The 24,706-nt window shown below is 44.3% G+C and overlaps 1 protein-coding gene across 3 annotated transcripts in view; it reads right to left on the bottom strand.

Annotated features, from left to right (window-relative positions):
- The window catches only part of DPF3 (double PHD fingers 3), a 182,721-nt gene that overhangs the window by 98,036 nt on the left and 59,979 nt on the right, over positions 1-24,706 (bottom strand). For all 3 annotated transcript variants that reach the window (XR_003706047.2, XM_028724639.2, XM_077927461.1), the window contains exon 2: positions 1,193-1,353. Coding sequence is in view for 2 of the 3 variants with exons in the window: in XM_028724639.2 (XP_028580472.1) it covers positions 1,193-1,353 (161 nt within the window). In the remaining variant the exon portion in view is untranslated. The remainder of the gene's footprint in view (positions 1-1,192; positions 1,354-24,706) is intronic.

Below are 24,706 nucleotides of genomic sequence, written 5' to 3'. Positions count from 1 at the left end.
TCTGTGCATTCAGGTCCCTGGGCCACTTCAGAGTGCAAGTAGCCAGAGGCTGTTTAGTAAAATTATGATAGTAGTAAATTTTATTTAGTAAAATTTGTATAGTAGAAAGAAAGCTGGGTTGCAGCCCTACTCTTTGGCACCTTAGCTTTCTTTCATATGGAGTGTGGTCCCCCAGGACTCTATCCCATACTTTTCCTGAACCTGCAGCAGTGGCTGGTGCCCACTGGAACTACTGGTTGAGGACTGGGCAGTCAGCAGTAAGTGGCACCAGAGCCAATAGCAGGCTGAGTTCAGCAAGGCTGCGCAAGTGCAGCACGCAACTTCCTCCCACTCCGAAACAGCTGGTTTCGATTTTTAAAATGGTGGGGTGTATCTAGAATTGTATGTAAGGGATAGTTTGCTCCTTGCATTACTATTAACATGTTAAACTTTTATGGTATGTGCAAGGAGGGAACAAGGCACTCCCTATCGCTTTCTGAAACGGGCAATGGTAAAGTCACTTTAAAATTGCAAGCACGCCACTAATGCATTTTACCTTCTGAGAAATAAGGTTCATTATTCTCAAGTGTATCAGTAACAACGTACGGATGCCTTTCCCTCGCAACTCTTACTTAAAACCATTTCCCATTCACTTTCCATTGCACTTATGCAATGAAGATCAATAGAAATGAAGGGGCTGAGATGATGCTGCATCAGAAGGAAACAACATGTCAAGCAATCCTCTCTAGTGACAGTGAATGGGGGCGAAGGAATAGTTAGGGCTTCCTCAGTGGAGGCTGGTCTAGTAAGGGAAATGGGACAGTGCCCCACCAACCTCAGCCAGCCCCCTCCTGCCTCCCAGCCTTCTTAGTTACAGATAGTCCAGGAGGTAGACCTGCCTGTCATCCTCCTCCTCCTTAGTCTCAACTTTGCATTTGTAGAACCCAACAGGGAGGAGAATGGAGACCAAATAGGCATTAGCTGGCTCTGCCTGTCATTGGCTGTGGCTTCACCAGCTGTTGGGCTCCCTGCCTTCCGCCCCACCAGTCCCAATAAGCACCAGTCTCCAGTGGGTTTACTCATCTTCTGCAGTTAACAAAAGGAATCCCTTCCAAGCGTATCCTTTCAGGCAGGCCCTCCTGCGTGTGGCTTCTCAAAGTTCCTGGTAGCAGAACTCTGTGCGTCCTCCATGCCACTGATAAACAATGTGTACCTGGTCCCCGGTGCCTCTTTTCCATCCAGATGTAACAGTTATTCTGAGCTACCCCTGTCTGCGAGTCCAGGAAAGGAAGACGGACGCTGCGTTCAGCACATAGCCGGGAATTGTAGCTGCGGCAGTGTTCAATGGCTTCTTTGTAGAACTGGTCCCCAAGTCTGCAGAGGAGGAAGAAGAAGCAGAGGATGAAGCAGTGGACATCCACCTTCCCCGGGATCAAAACAAAACAAAGAGGGGCATATAAACATGTTAGGCAAAGATCCGTGCAATTACAGGATAATGAAATTATTGGAAAGCATTGAAAGCACACAATTAATTGAAGTTCTCCACACCTTCCCACCCCTCACAGGCCTATTATTCACAAAGGGAGGAAGCTAGTGAGGCCCTAACTTTTAAGAAGGGAGCGGATTGGTGGCTTTTTGTGGGTACAGTGGTGCCCCGCAAGACGAATGCCTCGCAAGACGAAAAACTCGCTAGTCGAAAGGGTTTTCCGTTTTTTGAGTCATTCCGCAAGACGAATTTCCCTATGGGCTTGCTTCACAAGACGAAACGTCTTGCGAGTTCTTGCGAGTTTGTTTCCTTTTTCTTAAAGCCGCTAAGCCGCTAAGCCGTTAATAGCCGCTAAGCCGTTAAGCCGCTAATAGCTGTGCTTCACAAGACGAAAAAACTGCAAGACGAAGAGACTCGCAGAACGGATTAATTTCGTCTTGCGAGGCACCACTGTACTCTCTGCAACATGACATTGAGACAATAATAGCGTGTTAGTTGTGGATTTGCACTGGGCTGTCCACGCATCATTCTGTTCTGTTAGTTGTTTGGTGGTGTGTCTCCAATATTACCACATTATTGCCATCTGGACAGGGACTCTTGTGCTATAGGGCAACAGAAGCAGGACCAAAAAAAAGCCAGCAATATTTGTGGTATAAACAGTTACTGGATTTCAGCAGGCAACTAAGCCACATGCACTGATTGGACTGACAAAGCAGTATGTCTGCCCCAAACTTTTAGCAGGTGGGAGCGGAAACCAAAGCAAGATCATGTACAAAAGCCCCAATACCATCATGAGCACAAATAACCATGAATGCACAAGAAAAAGAACATCTGGAGAGGCCCACAGTTTCAAACATGACTGGATTTTCAGTTCCAACATGAACTGAGAATGCACCTAAAAACCTCTGCAATGTTAACAGAAACTCCGGGGGTCGACACTGCAGTTGCAGAAAGAGTAGGCCGTGCTGTGACAAGAGCCAGCATGAGAAACACACATGTTTTTCAAAAGCATGCAAGTTGGAGGTAGGCAGGTTGTCCTAATTCTAAAATGAAAAAATAATTGAGTTTAAAGCAGCATGTCTGATTCACTATTATGCCTTATTCTTGTAACAACTTTCACCTGACAGGCAATTATGTAGTTTAACAGGAAGCAAGTATACTTGCTAATGCGCTCTCATGCGCACTGAAATGGGCATCAAACGGCAAGCAAAACAGCATGTAATTTGCACTAATGGCTGTCTCAGAGAGTTATTCTCCTAGAGTTATTAGCTGAGATCCTAAACATGGATTGATCCATGGATTGTGAACGCAATGGGAATTCCCTCTGAATGAACACAGTTAGCATTGGTCTGGGTGTATCTCCACATCAAAGTCTGTTTTTCTGAGACTATGGAAAACCCATCCCTGCTTAGGGCAGTTGTGTTTTGATTGATGTGTGGTGAGAACAAGATGATTTGTACAATTTATTAGTTACAGTCAGGATGTTTACCATCCTTGCCAGTTTCAAACCGGAACTAGTATCCTTGTTAAGCGCTGTGGTGAGGTTTTGGCCTAATTCTTAAAGGTCTAGATAGGGAGAGGGGCTGTACAGCATTCTTCTCCCACCCTCCGAAAATGAATTGTACAGCATTCTGATAATTAAAAAGTAAATAAAGCACAACATGGGAGAGAGGAAAATAGCTGCACAGAAAGGGAATAAAAGAACGACAGAATGCAGCTTTGAGGAGGGCTGAGCTGCTCTGATTCACTGCCCAAAAGGGACACAAGATCCTGCGGTTACAAGCCCCATGGGAGGCTATAAAGATCCTAGCCAGCAGGCATCTCCACCACTGCTCAGCACTTCTCATCTACTTGACTGCCTCACCCTCCCTTTGCCTTCCACACCAATGAAGCTTAAGAGAATGGGGCAGGGTGTGGGGGCATATCCTGGTTGCTAAGCAACCACTGGACTGGACATACACACCTCCCCCTGCACCACACACACACACACACACACCATGCTTCCCACTGCCAAGAAAACTGACAGACTGAGCAACTAGAGAGCAGGATGGTTGAGAGGTGGAACGAGAGAGAGAGAGAGAGAGAGATGAACTGGGGAGGTGGAGGTGATAGCATGCCCTCCAACATGTCTTCGATGAAAACAGTGATGTCCTATTCCATAACAACAACAACAACAACAACAACAACAATTTTATTATTTATACCCCAACCATCTGACTGGGTTGCCCCAGCCACTCTGGGTGACTTCCAACATATATTAAAACATAATAAAACATTACTTCTATTCACAGAGTCTCCTAGAGGACATCCTACAACATTTCTCCGATGAAAATAAGGATGTCCCAAAGAAATCAGGAACATTCTAGGAACCAATCAAAAACCAGTACAACTTCCGTAAATCCGGGACTGTCCCTGGAGAATAGGGACACTTGGAGGTTCTGTGATAATATGAGGAAGTTTGGTCCAAGGAAAAGAGTGTGGAGTGTGAGGCTTGGGGAAAATTTGGCAATTACATATATAGCCATGTCTGGGTGAGTCCATGTTCCCATGCTGAACTGTGTGGTCCTCCTCCTCCAGTAGTCAGCCGCATAGCAACATATGGCATTTTATCAGAAAGCTTATATGCGGGGTGGTGCGACAACAACCCTAATCTTCTTAATAACAGGAGAAGGGCATAAATAGGCCACAGTAGCTCTTAAAAGGTGCACCCGCAGAGAGAGAACCTTGTTCTCTTTTATTTCTTCCCTCGCTCTAGACTAAATTAAACCCACCGCTTTTCTTGTGGCCTGGTTCCTTCAGCAGCTGCACGGCAGATAAGAAGTTTAACCACTGCGGCTTTTCCTGGCACCAGAGCAAAGCAGCGGGAAAGACTCAGGCGAGAGTTTATATTTACGGCTCAATTTGCCCGCCGTGCAAGCGTAAAAAGGCGCAAGAGTCTCGCCAGGGGAGAAAGAAAAGGGTGGCAGATATTTATTAGGATTCTCCAGTAGCCTGAAGGATATGGGAATGTGGGATGAGGCGGGGTGGAACCAGTACCAGCGGAGACATTTCCCTGAGGGACTGCAGGGGGCGGAGGTCTGTATGGCACCAGGAAGGGAGGGGTTGTGGCTGTGGATATGCAATCTGCAGGGAGATGCCAGCCTACTGAGAAAGCTCTTTGCACAGAAGTCCCAGGGCGACTGTCTAGACCCCTGTTTTCAATTAGAAAGTGCAGGCCGGGGCGGGGGGGGGGGAGGAGAGAGAACAACACACAAACCCAACCTGAAGTCTCACTAGGAAGAAATGAAGCTGATTAAAACTGGGTGACACGCACATTTGTTTTATCAGACACACCAACAAAGGAACTAATCAACAATTTAACAGCACAGCGTCAAATTTCTGTGACTGTGAAAATTGGGATGCACAGTAAGAGAGAGAGAGAGGAGAATTTAAGAGAAAAGAGAGCATGCTGAATGAAAACAAACTATCGTCGCTCAAGTTCTGTGTGTACCAAAAATTCCTCCCAAGAATGAAATATGAGCAGTGCCCATCACTTTGTATTAACAGAAACAAGGGAACAATAAACGACAGTAGCCTTTGCCAAACTGGTGCCCTCCAGATGTTTTGGGACTAAAAAAAAAGGCATGCTTGCTGGGGTTGATAGAAGTTTTAGGCTTAAACATCTGCAGGGCACCAGGCTGGCAAAAGTTGAACTATTGCTATCCATTTAAGAATCCCTGCTGCTCACCACTTTAGTTGCAAGGCTAAAAATAAAAGTAGAACTTCAAACTTTAAATCTTTTTGTTAAATTGGTGGCATCAAGGATGGTTTAAAATCTGAAAATGCCAGTTTTGCTATGGTGGGGGGAAGTTATATGAAAATCAAAGGGCTCAGTTATTGCCAGCAGTTGAAAAGCCAATAGAGGTCTGAAAATAAGAAATTTTGATTTTAAAGAATTTTTTAAAAAGATGTTTTTTAAAAATGATGTGTCAATTATTTGATGTTATCAAAAATGTTACTATAGCTTTAAGCAGAAAATAAATATTTTCATAGAATATAGGCTCTACTTTACCACATTTAGCTTTGTTCTCATCATTCATCTCTTGTTCTTATCATCTCTTTCTGTGTTTTAAATTGATTTTGGGGTGTGAGTGGATGCAGAAAGAGGGAGAGAGCATGATTTTTTTGTTATTGTATATCGCCCTGAGCTTCTTTGGAGGGAGGGTGATTCATAAATATTTTAAATAAATAAATAAAAAGCATCTGCTCACATTTTGCCAACTTTGGAATATCCAGAGTAACCCTTGACTTTGAATTTTTTTAAAGAAACTTGAAAATTTCATATATCAGTGAGACGCTATTGAGGACTATACCACCTGCTGCATTTTGTCTTAAATGAAAAGAGACGCTGCAATTATCAGTATTATTACTCCAGCATACTCAGCTTGTGAATGCTGGCAGGATAATATAAGCAAAACGGGGTGACAGAAAAACAAGTGGGAGGTAACATGAAATTTTATCTGTTTATTTAACAACATTTATATGCTGCTTGAGTGTGGTAAAATCTCTAAACAGTTTACAGGAAATATTAAAATTATCTATAAAAGCTGATCAAAACAATTAAAAACGTGTTAAATAATTAAAATTTAAGAAAGATCAAAACAAATCAACATCTATATGTCGACAAGTTTGCCTATACAAAAAATGTTTTAAGCAGGCACAGCAAAGAGTAAAAGACCCCGCTTGACATCAACAGGGAGGGTGTTCCAAAGTGTGGGTGCTGCTACACTAAAAGATTTCTTCCAATTTACAAGATTTGCCGTACCAAATAAATAAATAAATAAATAAATAAATAAATAAATAAAACCTGAATATACATCCATGACTGTGCTTGCTCCATCTCCTATCATTGTGGAAGGCAGTTATATTCAGTGAGCAGCCTTCTCCAGTCATGGAGACTCCCTGTGTAAGTTAGAACCCTAATTTTCCAGGGATCAAAAATACACAAAGGTAAAGGTAAAGGACCCCTGGACAGTTGTCCAGTCAAAGGCTTCTATGGGGTCGTGGCGCTCATCTTGCTTCAGGCCGAGGGAGCCAACGTTTGTCCATAGACAGCTTTTCCGGGTCATGTGGCCAGCATGACTAAACCGCTTCTGGTGCAACAGGACACCATGACAGTAGCCAGAGAACATAGAAACACTGTTTACCTTCCTGCCAAAGCGGTACCTATTTATCTACTTGCATTGGCATGCTTTCGAACTGCTAGGTTGGCAGAAGCTGGGACAGAGCAATGGGAGCTCACCCCGTCGTGTGGATACACAAGGAGCCCTACAAGGATAGAAGATTCCCTGCTGCAGATAGTCGCCCTCCACAAGTTAGAGGGCAATGGAAATGATTATGGAAGGAGATGGAACTAGCATACTCATGCTCCCTGCACCCCCTCACCTGTTTAATCAATGTTAATGTTAATGCCTGAAGAGACTTTCGATGATGCTTCTAACACAAGCCTCTAATAACACCAGTTACACAAAACTGCAGATGTTAAAATGAAATTGAGAGCTTGCTAAATGCGTAGGAATAGCCAGCTAGAGTCTTCCTGCCATAACTCTAGAATAGTCTCTGTGAGTTTGTTTTTCTTTTAATGTTCCTCTCAGATTCCTCTAGTTCTGACACCTGACGTTTCCAAATGGGCTACACAACGATGTTCTTATTTTGGTGTGAAACCACCAAAGACATGAGCTGAACTCTTTGTCACGAACTTAACAAGTGACCTTAACCAAATCAAAATCTTTCAACTTCAGTACGAACAACAGGCTTAGTAGTGAACAGTGGCCAACCAGGTGCTTGTGAGAAACCACGAAGCAGGAACCGAGCACAAGAGCAGGCCCTGTCCTGTGGTTTCCAGCAACTGGTTTGTAGAAGCATTTCTGCCTCCAACCGCAGACACAAAGCATAGCCACTGTAGTAAGTACAGTGGTCCCTCGGGTTAAGAACTCAATTCGTTCTGGAGGTCTGTTCTTAACCTGAAGCACCACTTTAGCTAATGGGGCCTCCCGCTTCCGCCGCGCTGCCGGAGCACGATTTCTGTTCTCATCCTGAGGTAAAGTTCTTAACCCGAGGTACTATTTCTGGGTTTGCGGAGTCTGTAATCTGAAGCATCTGTAACCTGAAGCGTATGTAACCCGAGGTACCACTGTAGTCACTGACAGCCATAGTCTCCATGAATTTGATGAATCCTCTTTTAGAGTATTGCAAGTTAGTGGAGGTCATTGCGAGAAGGCTCAAGACAAGCAAGATAAATACAGTGGTACCTCTGGTTGCGAACGGGATCCGTTCCGGAGGCCCGTTCGCAACATGAAAGGAAAGCAACCCGAAGTGGCGCTTCTGTGCATGCACATGCGTGGGTTGCGATTCGCCGCTTCTGCACATGCGCGTGACATCATTTTGCGCATCTGTGCATGTGCGAGCGGCGAAACCCGGAAGTAAACCTTTCCGGTACTTCCGGGTCACCGCAGGACGCAACCTGAAAAAATCTAACATGAAGCAAACGTAACATGAGGCATGACTGTACTATTTTTTACATAGATTCTTAAAATATTTAAGCAGCTTATATATGTCTTTCAATAAAATGAAAGATAAATAAATAACTGTGCAATCAAAATACATCCAAACCCAATTCCCATGGCCTTGCTAATAGTCTTCCAAACCTTAGGAAGCAATTGAGAAAGTGGTGACAAACTATCTGAAGCACCCATAGCGGAGATCAGGCATAGGGAACATCGGATATGAGAACCAAATGCAGCCCTCCAAGTCTCTCGGTCTGGCTCTTTGGACGTATCTCAGGCTTCATATCCTTCTCAGCCACACCCCTCTCCCAATGCCCCATCTCTCAATGACCTTGCTTACTCTTTCCCTCAAATACTTTTGCCTGGCTGGCATGTGTCCTTGAACTGTGATAACGCCTCTTGTTTGCCTGGATGGAGGATGGATTGGTGAGGGAGATGCAGAACCCTCTACATGGCTCTACACAGCTAGACTGTAGCCTATGGCACAAAGATAGAAGTCACATCCATTGCTCTGTCCACTTTTGCTTCTGGCTTCCCCTACTACTGGCCAGTGGCTCTCCAGAAGGTTGCCCATGGATCCAGGCTTTGGGCTCCCCATCCCTGCTGTAGATTTTCCAGGTGAATCAAGAAGCAAAGCAGCAATGATGTTTCTTCCAGATGAGTCATATATGACTGGGCACTGGGCATTTGTGGAAAATGACAAAAAGGAAATCAGCCATGCCGCTGCTATCTCTTGATCTATCAGCAGCGAGGCATGGCCGACTGTGAAGTTCTGCCAGCACGGTCAGTACCAAGAGAATGGTGCTAAGCTGACTACACTAATTCCTTTCTAACAGGTCCCAAGAGATGCATAATGGGCAGCTGCTTTCCCTCCCTAGGCAGCTCTCATATATGCCTGAGAGCCACAGGGCTCAGTCCTGTCACCACTTGTCTTTAACATCCGAGCAAAACCTGCCCAGTATCTTGTAAGGTGATTTTGGCTTTGGCCAACAATATGTTGGGGATGTTCAACCAGTCAATGGAGACCAGTGCTCAAAAGTTTCATGTTGTATGTTAAAAACCCACTTTGTTCCCACACGCAACCCTCCCCTCAAAAATGAATTAAATCCTTTTGTGGTGACTGTTAAAGATCCCATGTCATTGGAAGTGAAACTATGACACATCACCGAAAGACAACACAGCCCCATAGATGTCATGCATTAAAACACTACCTTCTGTCTTCAAACAGCAAGGGGAGAAAACCACAATTTGATTTTGTTTCCATGGAGTTCTTTCCATTTTAGAGATGAGGAACTAGCATGCTGCTAAAAAAAAACAGTGGTTGCACCCACTGTGGTTGAGGTAGGATTTCAATGGTGGGCTTCCATTTCTAACAGCACCAGCCACTGTTCTTGCACCTTCTAACATGCTGGCATCACATATTGGAGCATTCACAACACAGATCCAAATAATTGCTGTGCATCCCAGGTGCATTTTATCTAAAATTGACTTAACTGTGTAGCAACTTGCAAATCCAGTCACTGCCTCCCACCCACCCATTCCCATCAGACTTAATAATACCATTGTCAAACTTTCTGGTTGTTTAGGGACGCTTCTCTGCAACAGCACATTTGCAGTTTCTGCATCGAAAGAAAATAAATCATAGATAGCATCTGAAGTAATAATGAAGCAGATTTTTTCTCTTCTTGTAGTTAGTTCACTTGACTCACCTAGTAGCATACGTAGAGAGGTGCAAACTGCCCAGTGAGAATTTCATTGGCTGCATTTAAATATACAAATCACTTTGGTGAACTGCATTGTGCCACAGGTCAGTTCACAATTGAGTCACTTCACAATGGGGTCAGAAGATCAAAACTGCAGCAGATTGTACCCATGTGGTCCAGATCACTCTCAGTGCCAGGTAGGGGTGCCAACTTGAATAAGATATTGGGGGGGGGGGAGGTAAGCCCTGCCCTGCATAATCACATGACATGGTGCATGCACACCATTTGAATGGCAATGCCCATCAACTTCGAGGGCCCCTCTCAAATATTTTATTGGGACAGCCGAAGCCCCCTTGGTCCCTAGGAGTTGGCTCCTATAGCGCCAGGTGGCTCTTCATTTGAGAGTCTCAAGCTGTATTTCTGTCATGGTTCACACTTCCTGATGCACCAATAGTGTAACAACAGAAGTTGCAGCAAAAACAAAACAAAACTTGTTTCACTTGATTGCCTTGCAGGTTCCTATGGCACACTTTCTTCACTCCTCTCTGCTTATAGCATTCTGAGTAATCTAACCTGTTCAGGGTGTTCAAAGATGCCGTCTCAGTGCAGGAGGTTTGGCTAGGTGGTCTTAAGGTAGGCTCTAACCTTACAATTGGGGACGCGGGTGGCGCTGTGGGTAAAAGCCTCAGCGCCTAGGGCTTGCCGATCAAAAGGTCGGCGGTTCGAATCCCCGCGGCGGGGTGCGCTCCCGTTGCTCGGTCCCAGCGCCTGCCAACCTAGCAGTTCAAAAGCACCCCCAGGTGCAAGTAGATAAATAGGGACCGCTTACTGGCGGGAAGGTAAACGGCGTTTCCGTGTGCGGCTCTGGCTCGCCAGTGCAGCGATGTCACGCTGGCCACGTGACCCGGAAGTGTCTCCGGACAGCGCTGGCCCCCGGCCTCTTGAGTGAGATGGGCGCACAACCCTAGAGTCTGTCAAGACTGGCCCGTACGGGCAGGGGTACCTTTACCTTTACCTTTAACCTTACAATTGCATGCTTAATTGATCTGTCGTGCTACAAGTTTATGAAACTCAAAGGAAAGGGGGGAAGTGAGCTATTTAAACTATGTAATTCTGTCCCCAAGCAACTAGCTCCATGCAGTGAAATAATTCTGGATTCACAATATGAGTCTTGTAAACCACAATTACATTTAACAGCTCTATAATAAATTTACATTAGCGTAATAATTAGATTTTATTTTGCTCCCGAGCCTGGCCTTGAAATCCACAAATACAAAGATACATTTATTTAAACATCTGCCTGCCCTGAATAGATATCATTTGCAGTAATAAAGATGGGATAATGCGTAAGAAACATAATCAACATACATAACAAAGCACTAAAATCTATCTCATCCAATAAGTTATTAGTGCCAACAAGAGGCACATTTGGCAGAAAATGTCTACTTTCCCCTAAAGATCCTCCTTAACTTTAGTAATTAAAGTTTTTTTTAAAAAAATCAATCTCTTTATCTTTCTAGCATATCAACCTAACATTCTTTCTGATGGAATTCCAATGAAATCCATCAGAAACGAAGCTGCCTTATAGTCTATGGCCACATAATGAAGAAAGGCATTCAGATATGATAAAGGACTATCATGGGAGGTGGTTTCTATTCCTCATCAGTCTCAATTCCATTTGCAAGGAGTGTGGTATGCTAACCACTGGACCTCTCCTGTCTAAACTCAAGCTTTCTTCACACACAAAAAAATACATATAGATGGAATCCAATTGATTCCTTTGCACACAGAAGGGTTTTTGATGGGAGAGAAAGGGGGACTATTTGTGTTGATAGAAGGGGAAGAAATGGAGGCAGTGAGAGATTTTACTTTCTTGGGCTCCATGATCACTGCAGATGGTGACAGCAGCCACGAAATTAAAAGACGCCTGCTTCTTGGGAGAAAAGCAGTGACAAACCTAGACAGCATCTTAAAAAGCAGAGACATGACCTTGTCAACAAAGGTCCTTATAGTTAAAGCTATGGTTGTCCCAGTAGTGATGTATGGAAGTGAAAGCTGGACCATAAAGAAGGCTGATTGTCAAAGAATTGATGCTTTTGCATTATGGTGCTGGAGGAGACTCTTGAGAGTCCCATGGACTGCAAGAAGATCAAACCTTTCCATTCTGAAGGAAATCAGCCCTGAGTGCTCACTGGAAGGACAGATCCTGAAGCTGAGGCTCCAATACTTTGTCCACCTCATGAGAACAGAAGACTCCCTGGAAAAGACCCTGATGTTGGGAAAGATTGAAGTCAGAAGGAGAAGGGGACGACAGAGGACGAGATGGTTGGATAGTGTTCTTGAAGCTACCAGCATGAGTTTGACCAAACTGCGGGAGGCAGTGGAAGACAGGAGTGCCTGGTGTGCTCTGGTCCATGGGGTCACGAAGAGTCGGACATGACTAAACGACTAAACAACAACAACAACGTAAGAACATAGCAAGACTCTGCTGAATCAGGCCAATGGCCCATCCAGGCTAGCGACCTCTTTTCACAGTGGCCAGCCAGATGCCTGTGGAAAACCCACAAGATGGACCTGAGAACCCATTCACCCTCTTCCTTGTAGCTCTATGGGCCCCTGAGAGTGGTGGGACATTCCTAAACAGAACGGAAGGGGGAAATTGCCTCCCCTCCTCCTTCATAAGAAGATGCTTTCCGTAGGTTGTCTCAGACATTTATGCCTTCCAATAATTACCTTTCAGATGGATCCCACTTATCTTACAAGAGGGATTCACCAGCAACTTAACCTTCATTGGTCATGCAATTGCCTCCTTTTCATCCAGGTTTTGATACCAGCATTCATGGCAGATGTGGTCTCTGCTTGCCAGGCACTTCTGATCACATAGCAATGGCATGAGGTTTATTTATTTTTTAAGTTTTAACTTATTAAGATACTGTGAAAGGGCAAAGGCAGTCAAAAAGGCGTCAAGAAGGGGCAGTATTTTAGCCAAATCTGAAGGCGGGACTTCATATTGCACACAATACTATAGAGTATGCGGTATTTATTATTAATGATTTGATAGATGTTAAACCTTCCAAATTCATTTAAAAAGAGAAGATAAGTTCCCGTAATGCTAATAGTTGTGTAGAAAAGGGAATTTCAGTAGTTACCAAATCATTAAAAATAAATACTGCTTACCTATTATATAGGGACGCGGGTGGCACTGTGGGTTAAACCACAGAGCCTAGGACTTGTCAATCAGAAGGTCGGCAGTTCGAATCCCCGCAGAAGGGTGAGCTCCCGTTGCTCAGTCCCTGCTCTGGCCAACTTAGCAGTTTGAAATCACGTCAAAGTGCAAGTAGATAAATAGGTACCGCTCTGGCGGGAAGGTAAACGGCGTTTCCATGCGCTGAGCTGGTTCGCCAGAAGCAGCTTAGTCATGCTGGTCACATGACCCGGAAGCTGTACGCTGGCTCCCTCGGCCAATAAAGCGAGATGAGCGCCACAACCCCAGAGTCGGTCACAACTGGACCTAATGGTCAGGGGTCCTTTTACCTTTACCTTTAACCTTAAGCCCTTCAGATTCAATTGAAAAAGATAACAGGTTCCTATAATTTTAATAGCTGTAAGAGGAATTACAATGGGCCTCATTCAAGCTATGTTGTTGTTGTTGTTTAGTCGTTTAGTCGTGTCCGACTCTTCGTGACCCCATGGACCAGAGCACGCCAGGCACCTCTGTCCTCCACTACCTCCCGCAGTTTGGTCAAACTCATGCTGGTAACCTCAAATACACTGTCCAACCATCTCATCCTCTGTTGCCCCCTTCTCCTTGTGCCCTCCATCTTTCCCAGTTTCCCCTCCCATCTTTCCAGTGAGCACTCAGGGCTGATTTCCTTAAGAATGGATGCGTTTGATCTTCTTGCAGTCCATGGGACTCTCAAGAGTCTTCTCCAGCACCATAATTCAAAAGCATCAATTCTTCGGCGATCAGCCTTCTTTATGGTCCAGCTCTTACTGATATTTCCTCATCTCTCTCTTTCATCTGGCCACCCTACCTCAGTCCTTTCCACATTTTCTAACTTTTGCCAATACAAAAAAGGCAGATAAAAAGCCTACTGATATGGACAGCTGTCGGAATAGCTATGAATATCCATGACTGGAAGGGGGGGGGGGGGGACTCAGGAATGTGTGTAAGTTAATGTGCCAACCACAAATACAAGAAAATGGAATCTGAATGACCCATTTGACATATATGGCCCCTATCTAGAAGCACCCTAAGATCCAGAGTAGGAAAATCTCAGACTCCTGATCACTCAGCCCTGATGATATTGCCTAAAAATTAGGTTCTCAAGAATGTGAGGTTGGGGGCAGGGTGTGTGTAAAGATTTGAAATGCAGTCCTTTACATGTTTACTTACAGATGAGACCCACTGAGTTTAGTTAAACTTATTCTGAAGTAATTGTGGCCTTCATATTACAATTCTTTGTAATAGGAGTCTTTGTGGTGCATAGGCATACTATACAGCAGGACCCTATGCATGTGACTACGCAGAAGTAAATCCTATTGAGTTCAGGAAAGTTTGGGTGCTTGCTCATTTACCTGGGGGGAAGCATCTTTTAGGAAATTAAAGAGACTTACTTTTGAGTAGCTGTGTAGATAACTGCACTGTTTATGTTACAGATAGGTAGCCGTATAGGTTTGCCATAGTCAAAACAAAAAAAATTCCTTCCAGTAGCACCTTAAAGACCAACTAAGTTAGTTCTTGGTATGAGCTTTCGTGTGCATGCACACTTCTTCAGATACACTGAAACAGAAGTTGCCAGATCCTTCTATATAGTGAGAAGGTGGGGAGGGGTATTACTCAGAAGGGTGGTGGGAATGGGTGATTGGCAGATAGCTGTGATGAGCCTGTTGATGACTCTTAACGACTACAATAGGTCTTACAGGAAAAAGCAAGGGGTGAGAAGGTGAAAAATGGCTTTGTCATGTATAATGAGATAAGAATCCAATGTCTTTGTTCAGACCAGGTCTCTCCATGGTTTTAAGTTTGGTAATGAGTTGCAATTCAGCAGCTTCTCTTTCCAGTCTATTTCTGAAATTCCTTTGTAGTAAAACAGCTACTTTGAGATCTTGTATAGAATGTCCTGGGAGATTGAAGTGTTCTCCTACTGGTTTCTCTGTCTTGTGATTCTTGCACTGTTTATGTAAAATTAATCACCATTGACTAGTTGCTAGTGTTTTTCATTGCATCTCTTCTCAGGGCAAAACTACATGTCCAGAAGCCAAAATAATACAGCACCGCTGGTAAAAACTGTGATTCTCTGCTACTTTGAAGAGAAGGGAAATATGGTGTAAAATTCTTTATTACATCATTTACAATCATACCTCAGGTTACAGACGCTTCGGGTTGCGCGTTTTCGGGTTATGGACGCTCCAAAACCCGGAAGTACTGGAATGGGTTACTTCTGGGTTTCAGCACATGCGCAGAAGCGCTAAATCGTGCTTTGTGCATGCAAAGAAGCACCAAATCACAACCTGCGCATGCGCAGACGTGGCGCTGTGGGTTGTGGACGCTGCGGGTTGCGAACATGCCTCCCGCACGGATCACATTCGCAACCCGAGCGTCCACTGTACCTGCCTTTCACCATAAAGTCTCACGGCACTTTACAACAACAGAATATGCAACTTACAATAACAGTTAAAACCATTACAATTATAGAACATGCCGATCAGAAGGTCAGCAGTTCGAATCCCCGCGACGGGGTGTGCTCCCGTTGCTCGGTCCCTGCTCCTGCCAACCTAGCAGTTCGAAAGCACGTCAAAGTGCAAGTAGATAAATAGGTACCGCACCGGCAGGAAGGTAAACGGTGTTTCTGTGCACTGTTCTGGTTCGCCAGAAGCAGCTTAGTCATGCTGGCCACATGACCCAGAAGCTGTACGCCGGCTCCCTCGGCCAGTAAAGCGAGATGAGCACCGCAACCCCAGAGTCGGTCACGACTGGACCTAATGGTCAGGGGTCCCTTTACCTTTACTTTAAAACCATTCCAAACAGACAAGAACTGCATAAATTCAGCAAAAGAGGTGGGTCCCCTTGATTATCAAAGAATGAGAGGCTGGCACCAAATATAACCACCCTCTCCTGGTTCCCCTCTGCAGATCTTAACACCTGAAAAGGTCAGAAGCAATTCTACAAGCAGGCAGCACTCTCAGATCTGCCTTTGCACTTTAGCCTTGCTACCAGCAAGGAAATAAGCATCCCTGTGGCTCACGTTATATGCTAATAGACTTGCAGCACAACAATCCTATGCATGTTTACTCAGAAGAAAGTCTTGCTGTGTTCAGCAGGGCTTACTTCCAGGTGTACACTTATAGGACTGAAGCATCTGAAAAATCTAATAAGGAGGTCTGCTTGGCAGACACAAAATTTATTAATGAGTAACTCTCCAATACAGATTTTATCTGATTTATCTTGCAAGACACTTAGAAAAGCATAGGCTTTGGAAATGGCTTACAAGTGAGTTACAGCATTTACATATTAATTATAGATGGAGATTTCCAATTAAGTTGGTGGACTTTTTTAAAAAGGTACTACGGCTTCATGCAGATTCCTGAAGAGGACAATTGCTTTGGGAACAGTTAAAAGAAGCTGGAACAATAGATAAGCAAGATGGTTCTTAAGTTTTTAATTTGTCTGGTAATTCAGATAAAACCGTAATGGGTTATTAGAATGACGAGGCCTTAAGAATAATTATGCTTTTGACAGTTGTTAGAAATTGGAATTGTTTGTTTTTGATTAAACTATACAATTGATATGTCTGATGTTGGAAAGTGTATTAGCCGGTATTCTTTTCCACTTTGGTCTGAGCGTTGTGGGCTTGGTAGAGTAAATTCAAAGACTATTATCAAATGTAAGTAAAATGTAAGTAAAATAAATACTTATTTCTACTATGCCCAGGTTATCATAATTTTCCAGGGGGACACGATAAAGTTCTTACAGCTTTCAAGTTCCACGGGGTTCCTTGGAACTTTTGGTTTATCAAATTAACACGCCTATCACCTTTTAAATGTATCCATGGGAAGGGGGGGAACATTGTTTTGTTGTTTTGGTTTAATTATTTACTTGTGTCTTATATTGTATTTTATTCTGTGAACCGCCTGGGATCTCTTGATGAAGGGCGGTTTATAAATAAATAAATAAATAAATAAATAAATAAATAAATAAATAAATAAATAAATAAATAAAAAAAACTCAGCTACTAGGGCATGCTTGTGATTCTCATCCTCCAAATCAGGGATTGTGTGCTGTCAAGTTGGGGCTGGCTCATAACAGATTCCAGCCCAACTTCAACAGAGTAGCTACTGCCAAACATTAATTAGGGTAAGAACAATATGAGGTGATGACTAAGAGATGAGAGGCTGTAGCCAGTTTGTTCGATCTTTACTCTTTAGTAGCATTTCAGTCATGGTCGCATTTTTTTAAATAATAAAAAAAGGAATGCATGCGGGAACAGAAAATAGTCAACAAAGAACTAAGCGAAAAGCCCAAGACTTGGGAATGAATAAAGAAAGGAGTGTGTCAGGACAGCAATGAGCTGTGGTATGTAAATACACTTAAGGGAAGGGGAGAAAATGTTCTGGAGCTGCTCCAGTGGTGCCAACCACTTGCACAGTTTGCCAAGATTAATCTTTGGGTTGCTACTTCAGGGCACGGGGGGGGGGGGGGGGGATAGCTGCAATGGCATAAGGCAGGCTGCAATTGTTCGAAGGAAGGGCACCACAAAGCAAACGTAATACTAGAACACAGGGCCATGAATGTTGGCATGTTCGGGACTGAAATATACTCGGAGTTGAGTGTGGATTTCATGCTCTTTATTCAGCTCATAGTAGCGAGGAATGAAAGTTCCCCCACAATAAAAGGTAAAGGTACCCCTGCCCGTACGGGCCAGTCTTGACAGACTCTAGGGTTGTGCGCCCATCTCACTCTATAGGCCGGGGGCCAGCGCTGTCCAAAGACACTGCCGGATCACGTGGCCAGCGTGACAAGCTGCATCTGGCGAGCCAGCGCAGCACACGGAACACCGTTTACCTTCCCGCCAGTAAGCAGTCCCTATTTATCTACTTGCACCCGGGGGTGCTTTCGAACTGCTAGGTTTGCAGGCGCTGGGACCGAGCAGCGGGAGCGCACCCCATCGCGGGGATTCGAACCGCCGACCTTTCGATCGGCAAGCCCTAGGCGCTGAGGCTTTTACCCACAGCGCCACCCGCGTCCCTATTCCCCCACAATATCTGCTTTATATACATTATTTTCACAATGGGCCACACGTGATTGGCTAATTCCGGGATTCTCCTGTAGGCCAAACAGGTTGCGGATTCACTTCCACCTGGAGCTGGATTGGGTGGCTCCTGCGGACCAATCATACTGCTGCATTGCTCTAGGACCAATCAGACTGCTGCATTCTGAATCCTATTGTTTTAGGACCTGACTGCTGCATTTTGGATCCTATTCAACTCAGTACATAACACCGACAGACCAAAGAAAGTGCTTATTTATCCAGCACATAGTTAAAACTGTGGGATTTGCTCACACGTGATGTAGTGATGGCCAAGTTGGGTGGCTTTAAAAAAGGATTAGACAAGTTCATGGAGAAGACTACCAAGGACATGATGGCTACAGTATGTCTGTGTGCCTTCCTCTCCAAAGAGCAAATCTGGTTCAGAATTCCTTGTAGGTACCCAGCATCACCACCTACAACATTTTAAATATATTGAAATATAATGGTGGCAAAGGGTGATCATCGATAGTGATGATTCTCCTGAAAAGTTTACATCAAGCAAAATAAGTTTGGACCTGTGATATTTGCAGCTTGCCAGCTTGTGCTTCTTTATCAGCTGCTTCTATTTATGTCCATGACACAGTTCCACAAACGATTGAGGAAGGAAAATGGATTTTGAAAGCTCCCCATTGCCAAGATGTAGATCTTCTGGACATGCTGAGGAACTAGCTGTGCAGCCCTGTCCTTCCATCTCACATTACAAATCACTCAACACCAGCATCAATCAACAGCCACATCACATTCATCAGCTATCACCACAGACAGACAGAATTGGCTTTCATATCAGGTATAGGAAGGGTTTTTAAAGTACAAAGGCTTGTGTCATCGTTATTATCAGCTACTATTTCCAAAGCTGCAACTGTTTTTGCTGAATCCCATCAGTAATACAATTGGTAACTTTGGTCTGCTCTACATGTGCAGCAAACATGAGATGTCCAGAGGTGAGAGAACAATTTTGGGATGCAGAAGAAGCATCACATGTTGAATTCTTTTCTGCAATAAGAAAAATCCCCTGCAAATAGAAAGCCAGTATAACAGGCTTACCCTTTATTCCTGAAATAATAGGATTTTTGTTTTGCTTACACTTACAGAGAGTTATATTTTCAAATATGGGTTGCATTCAAAAATAGCATCCTCACCTGCAATCAAGTTACAGTCCACCACTTTGGGATTCTACCACATTCTGCAATGTGTGCAGCCCAGGCCTATTATGATGGCAGGAAACAAACTCTTATCTCTAGGACAGAAACTCCAGCCCAGTTCAGTGGATTTGAGGAGCATTCTAGAACGTGAGCATGAGAATTGTTTGCAGAACAGCTAAAGGGCTTTTCAGATGTATACAGCTGGGGATACATGACATGATGTACTGTGGGAACCATGATGGCAGGGATATACAGTGGTACCTCAGGTTAAGAACTTAATTCGTTCTGGAGGTCTGTTCTTAACCTGAAACTGTTCTTAACCTGAGGTACCACTTTAGCTAATGGGGCCTCCTGCTGCCGCCGCGCGATTTCTGTTCTCATCCTGAGGTAAAGTTGTTAACCCGAGGCACTATTTCTGGGTTAGTGGAGTCTGTAACCTGAAGCGTCTGTAACCCGAGGTACCACTGTATTCCTCTGCTCCCTTTGTTTGATTCACCTGCCTCTTCCAACAGGCAATAGCCCTCCATGGAGATAACTTTAAACCTGACCCAGCGCTCCACCAAGTTTCCAATCAGCCTCAAACAGTTCAGGTACGTCTGGCTGCAGAAGGTACCAGTAAGAGTCATCTCCATCATGGAGGGTATCTTCCTTACATATACAAATAATATTATACAAGTATAAAAATTTAGCCCAACCACAGAAATCACAGCGGGTGTAATTGAGCATGGATGCTTGATAGATAACTTCTAACAATTAGCTTCCAATGGCTGAATTATATTACACTATAAATAAGAAGCATTTCTGTAGCTTTCATCCCAGTAATTCTTTTATTAGGCTTGTCACTGAAATAAATCTTAGTTGATTTCAGCATATGAATTGTAGTCAATTAATCCATTAGCTGAGTTTGCTTAAATCTGCATAGGAGTTAAAAGTAGTAGTTCTGAAGCCTGAGGCATGCTCTGTTACAGCAGGAGAAGCCGAAGAAGAGAGTATTTCATCCTGTATGTGGGAGAAGGAGTGGGGAGATTCCTGTTAAGGTGATGTTTGCCATCAGCAGTTTCTACCAGAACTTACATTTAAAAATAATATGTTTAAAACATTCTGCCAGATTATCGGGATATTTTTTCGTTGATTAAAAGGTAAAAGGACCCCTGACCATTAGGTCTAGTCGTGGACACCTCTGGGGTTGCAGCGCTCATCTCGCTTCATTGGCCGAGGGAGCCGGCGTACAGCTTCTGGGTCATGTGGCCAGCATGACTAAGCCGCTTCTGGCAACCAGAGCAGCGCACGGAAATGCCGTTTACCTTCCCACCGGAGTGGTACCTATTTATCTACTTGCACTTTGACGTGCTTTCAAACTGCTAGGTTGGCAGGAGCAGGGACCGAGCAACAGGAGCTCACCCCATCACGGGGATTCGAACCGCCGACCTTCTGATCGGCAAGTCCTAGGCTCTGTGGTTTAACCTACAGTGCCAATCCTTTTTGTTGATTAAAAGCTGCTTAATTTGTTAAATGTCTGCCTGGTGCTGACATTGAATATGCAGGCACGTGGGCTCCAGGGGCGGAGATTACAGCTGCTTTGCTCCTCCTTTTTGTTCTTTTAGTGCAGCGCAGCAGCTAAGCCAAGGTTTGGCTTAGTCAGTGCATTTTCCGAATCTGAGCTCATGGTTTAGCTCTCTCCTCCTTAACCACGAGGTGCAGACAAGATCTGCTGGCTTAGCTACCACGCTGTACAGAGCTGAAAGGTTTTTGTTGCTTTGATTGCTATTTCTGCTTTAGTTGTGATCATTGTTGTTGGACTGATTTTGTTTTATAATGTTATTTTAAATATTGCGAGCCACCCTGGAAACTACACTAAACAGAAAAATATATTTCCCACATGCAAAGTGCAGATTCTAGAGAATCTGAAAGGATATTGACAGATACCCAAGAAAACTTATGATATTTGGGGAAAGATGCTGCTTCACTGCAAGTAACCCATATTGTCCAAAATTTGGCAGTCTGTCCAGAGAACACAGTGGAAAGGTTCATTTACTTTCCAATGTGCTGGAGAGTGGATTGTTTTATATTAGGATGAGTAGTGACAAAGGCTGGAATGGCGTTGGCACCAGTGTGCGATGGCTGATGACCAAGAGCAAGGGACAGTCCAGGGGAAGATAGAGTGCAGCCATCATAGGAGGAAACCCCTAAAGAAGGAAATGCAAACCAGAATACTAATTAGCAGCACAGGGTGGATGCAGGAGGCAAACTGAGATTCTCTCGTCTCCCCACCCCAGCCATCCATATGACAGTGCTGCTTTGTGGAACAGAACAATAGGTACATTATACAAACCTATAATTATCTCAAGAAGAGTGATAGCTAATTCAAGGCATTACATGAACGCTGTAATATTGGATACAGTCCCACAAGAGGCAAACAGGGAAAGGGGGAGGGGGAGAAGAGAGAGTCTTTAAGCAAAGACTGAAAACTGCCTAGCGCAAAACATCAAAGGGGATATTTCATGGTCTCTTCCTGTTTGTTTGGATGCTCCCCGCAACCCCACTCTCTGCCTTCACTTAATGATTTAAAACACAGTTCCTTCATTCATGTGCTTCTTGGCCACATCAGGCCCTAATCAGTTCCAGTTAAAGAACATCCTCTCTCTTTTTTTCTGGGTAACAGCATGGATTGCGGGGATAACATATCTCAGCTCCCCTTGCCATGCCCATGTAGGGTGGAAATGTCAAGGTAATGCACTGTAATTTGTTAAACAGCCTGAGAAACTTGCAGACAACAGAAGGCAGAGGGGACGGTCGAAAGAATCAAAATGCCAGAGATTTAGAGGATTACATGATGTACACAGGAATTGTCAAGCTAGAGTTAGCAACTGTTTCTACACCTCCAGCCTCATCCCCATCAGATGGTAACACCCAAAAATTGAGGATGAGATTGGTGACGGAGAAGATGGGCAGAACGTTGAGACCTATCCAAAACAAACAAAAAAGAGTTTGCTACTTAACATATTAAGCAACTGTGCACAACAGTTTATAAAGAGATTAAGAAGGTTCTCTAACATAGAGCTGGACAGATGGCTTATTCTCTTAGTAGCAAATGCTTATTGCCTCATTATAATTTACCACAAGAACCCGTCTCATTCTCAGTGACATTCTAATTAGGAACATAGGAAGCTGCCTTATCCCAAGTCATTGCTTGATCTTGCTCAGTATTCTGACTGTGGCAGCAGGAATTCAGACTCTATGTATCTAGAAAAACCTTGGGGCAAAAGCCTTATGGGTAAGTTAAAAAGGTAAAGGGACCCCTGACCATTAGCTTCAGTCACGGACGACTCTGGGGTTGCGGCGCTCATCTCGCTTTATTGGCCGAGGGAGCAGGTGTATAGCTTCCGGGTCATGTGGCCAGCATGACTAAGCCGCTTCTGGCGAACCAGAGCAGCGCACAGAAACGCCGTTTACCTTCCCACCAGAGTGGTACCTATTTATCTACTTGCACTTTTTACGTGCTTTCGAACTGCTAGGTTGGCAGGAGCAGGGACCGAACAACGGGAGCTCACCCCGTTGCAGGGATTCGAACCGCCGACCTTCTGATCTGCAAGTCCTAGGCTCTGTGGTTTAACCCACAGCGCCACCCGTGTCCCTCTATGGGTAAGTTAAGCATACATAAATCCCATTGAAATGAATGGGGCTTGACCATGCATTTGTTGCTTTTCGGCAGACTGAACTCTATTTTCCATCGTCCAAACCTCCTGAATTCATTCTGTCTTCCTCACATGATGCGTGGCACATTAAATAATTCTATCCAAACAGCATTTCCTTTTTTTAAAAAAAAACTTACCATTTTATTCAGTTTCATAAAACCTCACGTTTACAAAGAAGGTTAATGAAAAAAATGGAAAGTATTAATTTACATCATGTGAAGCATTTGCTTTGTTATGCCAGTATTCAAGAAATATTCCCCAGTTCTGTCTAAACATTGTAAAAGTTTCCACCGTTCTTCTTTCACTCTCAAATAACTTGTAAGTTTTGCCATAATGGTGTAATTGCAGAATTTAGAGCATTTCCATTCATTCAAATGCCCGTTGCCAGGGATGATGGGAGTTGCAGTCCAACAACACCAAGAGCACTACGGGCTCCCTGCCACTTCTGCATTGTATCCTTAGAGTTAGCAGCATGATTGAAAGCTATAGAAAATAAGGGCTTTATCCCAATGTTTTGCATCACCAGATAAAGTGCAGTACTAAAGCAATAAACCGGCAACCAGGAAGAGGCTGACATAAGAGCAATTGTAACTAGCCATCAGGACAGGGCTGCCACAGAGGGGCAGAGTCCTGTGGCAGTTCCCCCACAGCTTTTGTGGGGGCAGGCAGCAGCAGGCAGGAGGCACCTTCCTGTTTTGCCTCAGGCGGCAAAATAGGATAGGCTGCCCCTGCCAGCCATGGTTATGAAATTCCCAGTCCCGTGTTACTTTTAAAAGTGCCACAAGACTTTTTGAGGAAGGGGTGGCTTCAGATGGCCCCTGTTAACTGTTTCATGTGATATGGTGCTTTGTTATTAAAGGGTTGTAATCTACCTTGAGGCTTTGATATGGTTAGGCTAGAAACCTAGCAAGTATACAAAATAAACCACCCCTGCTATGTTAATGTGCTTCTGGCTAAGTATCATGCTGGAAGGTTCCCCCTCCTCTTGCCCTAGGCATCAATATATAGTGCAGAGATATAAATGCAACCTCTAATTTTCAGAGAGAAAACAAAGGTTAGTTGCCCAGTGCAGGGCTGCCTGTATGTATGTTTGCTTAACAGCACAACTCCGTTATAAGAGCCACTGCAAAGGAAGATTCAGATGTCATTGTTTACACTGTTGTACACCACCCTTGAGAAGGGACATAGTAGGTACTATAAAAATATTTTAAGTCAGCAATCTGATAACTCAGGGTTAAAGGATAAGAAAGAGAGCCTCTCCTTGCCCCCCTTACCGCCCCATTAGGATGACCAGATGCAAAAGAAAGCAAGGCTCTTGAACTGCTAATAGTTGAGGGAATTTCAGCAAGGGTAGCTTCTACACAAAACAGTTGATAAGTCTCTCCAGAGATTCCTTGGAGTGTGCCGTCAAAGCTGTGTCATCTGCAAATAGCATCTCTCAGATAAGGATCTGCCATGCTTTGCCATGTGGAAATCCCTTGCAGACGACCCAGTGCCTGAAGACAGGCGGTCACAGGCAGCCAGGTCACAGGCAGCCAAGTCATGCATTCATAGCAGTGACCAGAGGATAAATGACCACTGGGAGGAGTGCAGAGAGAAGAAACGCCATGGTGCATCTGCAGCAGCGCATCTGGACGCCTTTATCTGCCTCAGCTGCAACAAAACACGTCTCTACCGCATTGGTCTCTACAACCACAGTAGGCGCTGTGAGCTTGACCTCACCTCCAAAGGCGCTCTCCTCCATTGTCTCCCAAGAAGGATGCCAGCTTAAGCTTCTACACAACAATTAAAAGAGCAGGAGCCCCATCCTCTTTTGCACCCAAGCTCCGTATCCACAACTCAGT

This window comes from Podarcis muralis, chromosome 1 (assembly GCF_964188315.1).
Source record: "Podarcis muralis chromosome 1, rPodMur119.hap1.1, whole genome shotgun sequence".
NCBI lineage: Eukaryota > Metazoa > Chordata > Lepidosauria > Squamata > Lacertidae > Podarcis > Podarcis muralis.
Note: the sequence above shows the minus strand (reverse complement) of the source record. Positions and strands in the feature narration are given on the sequence as shown.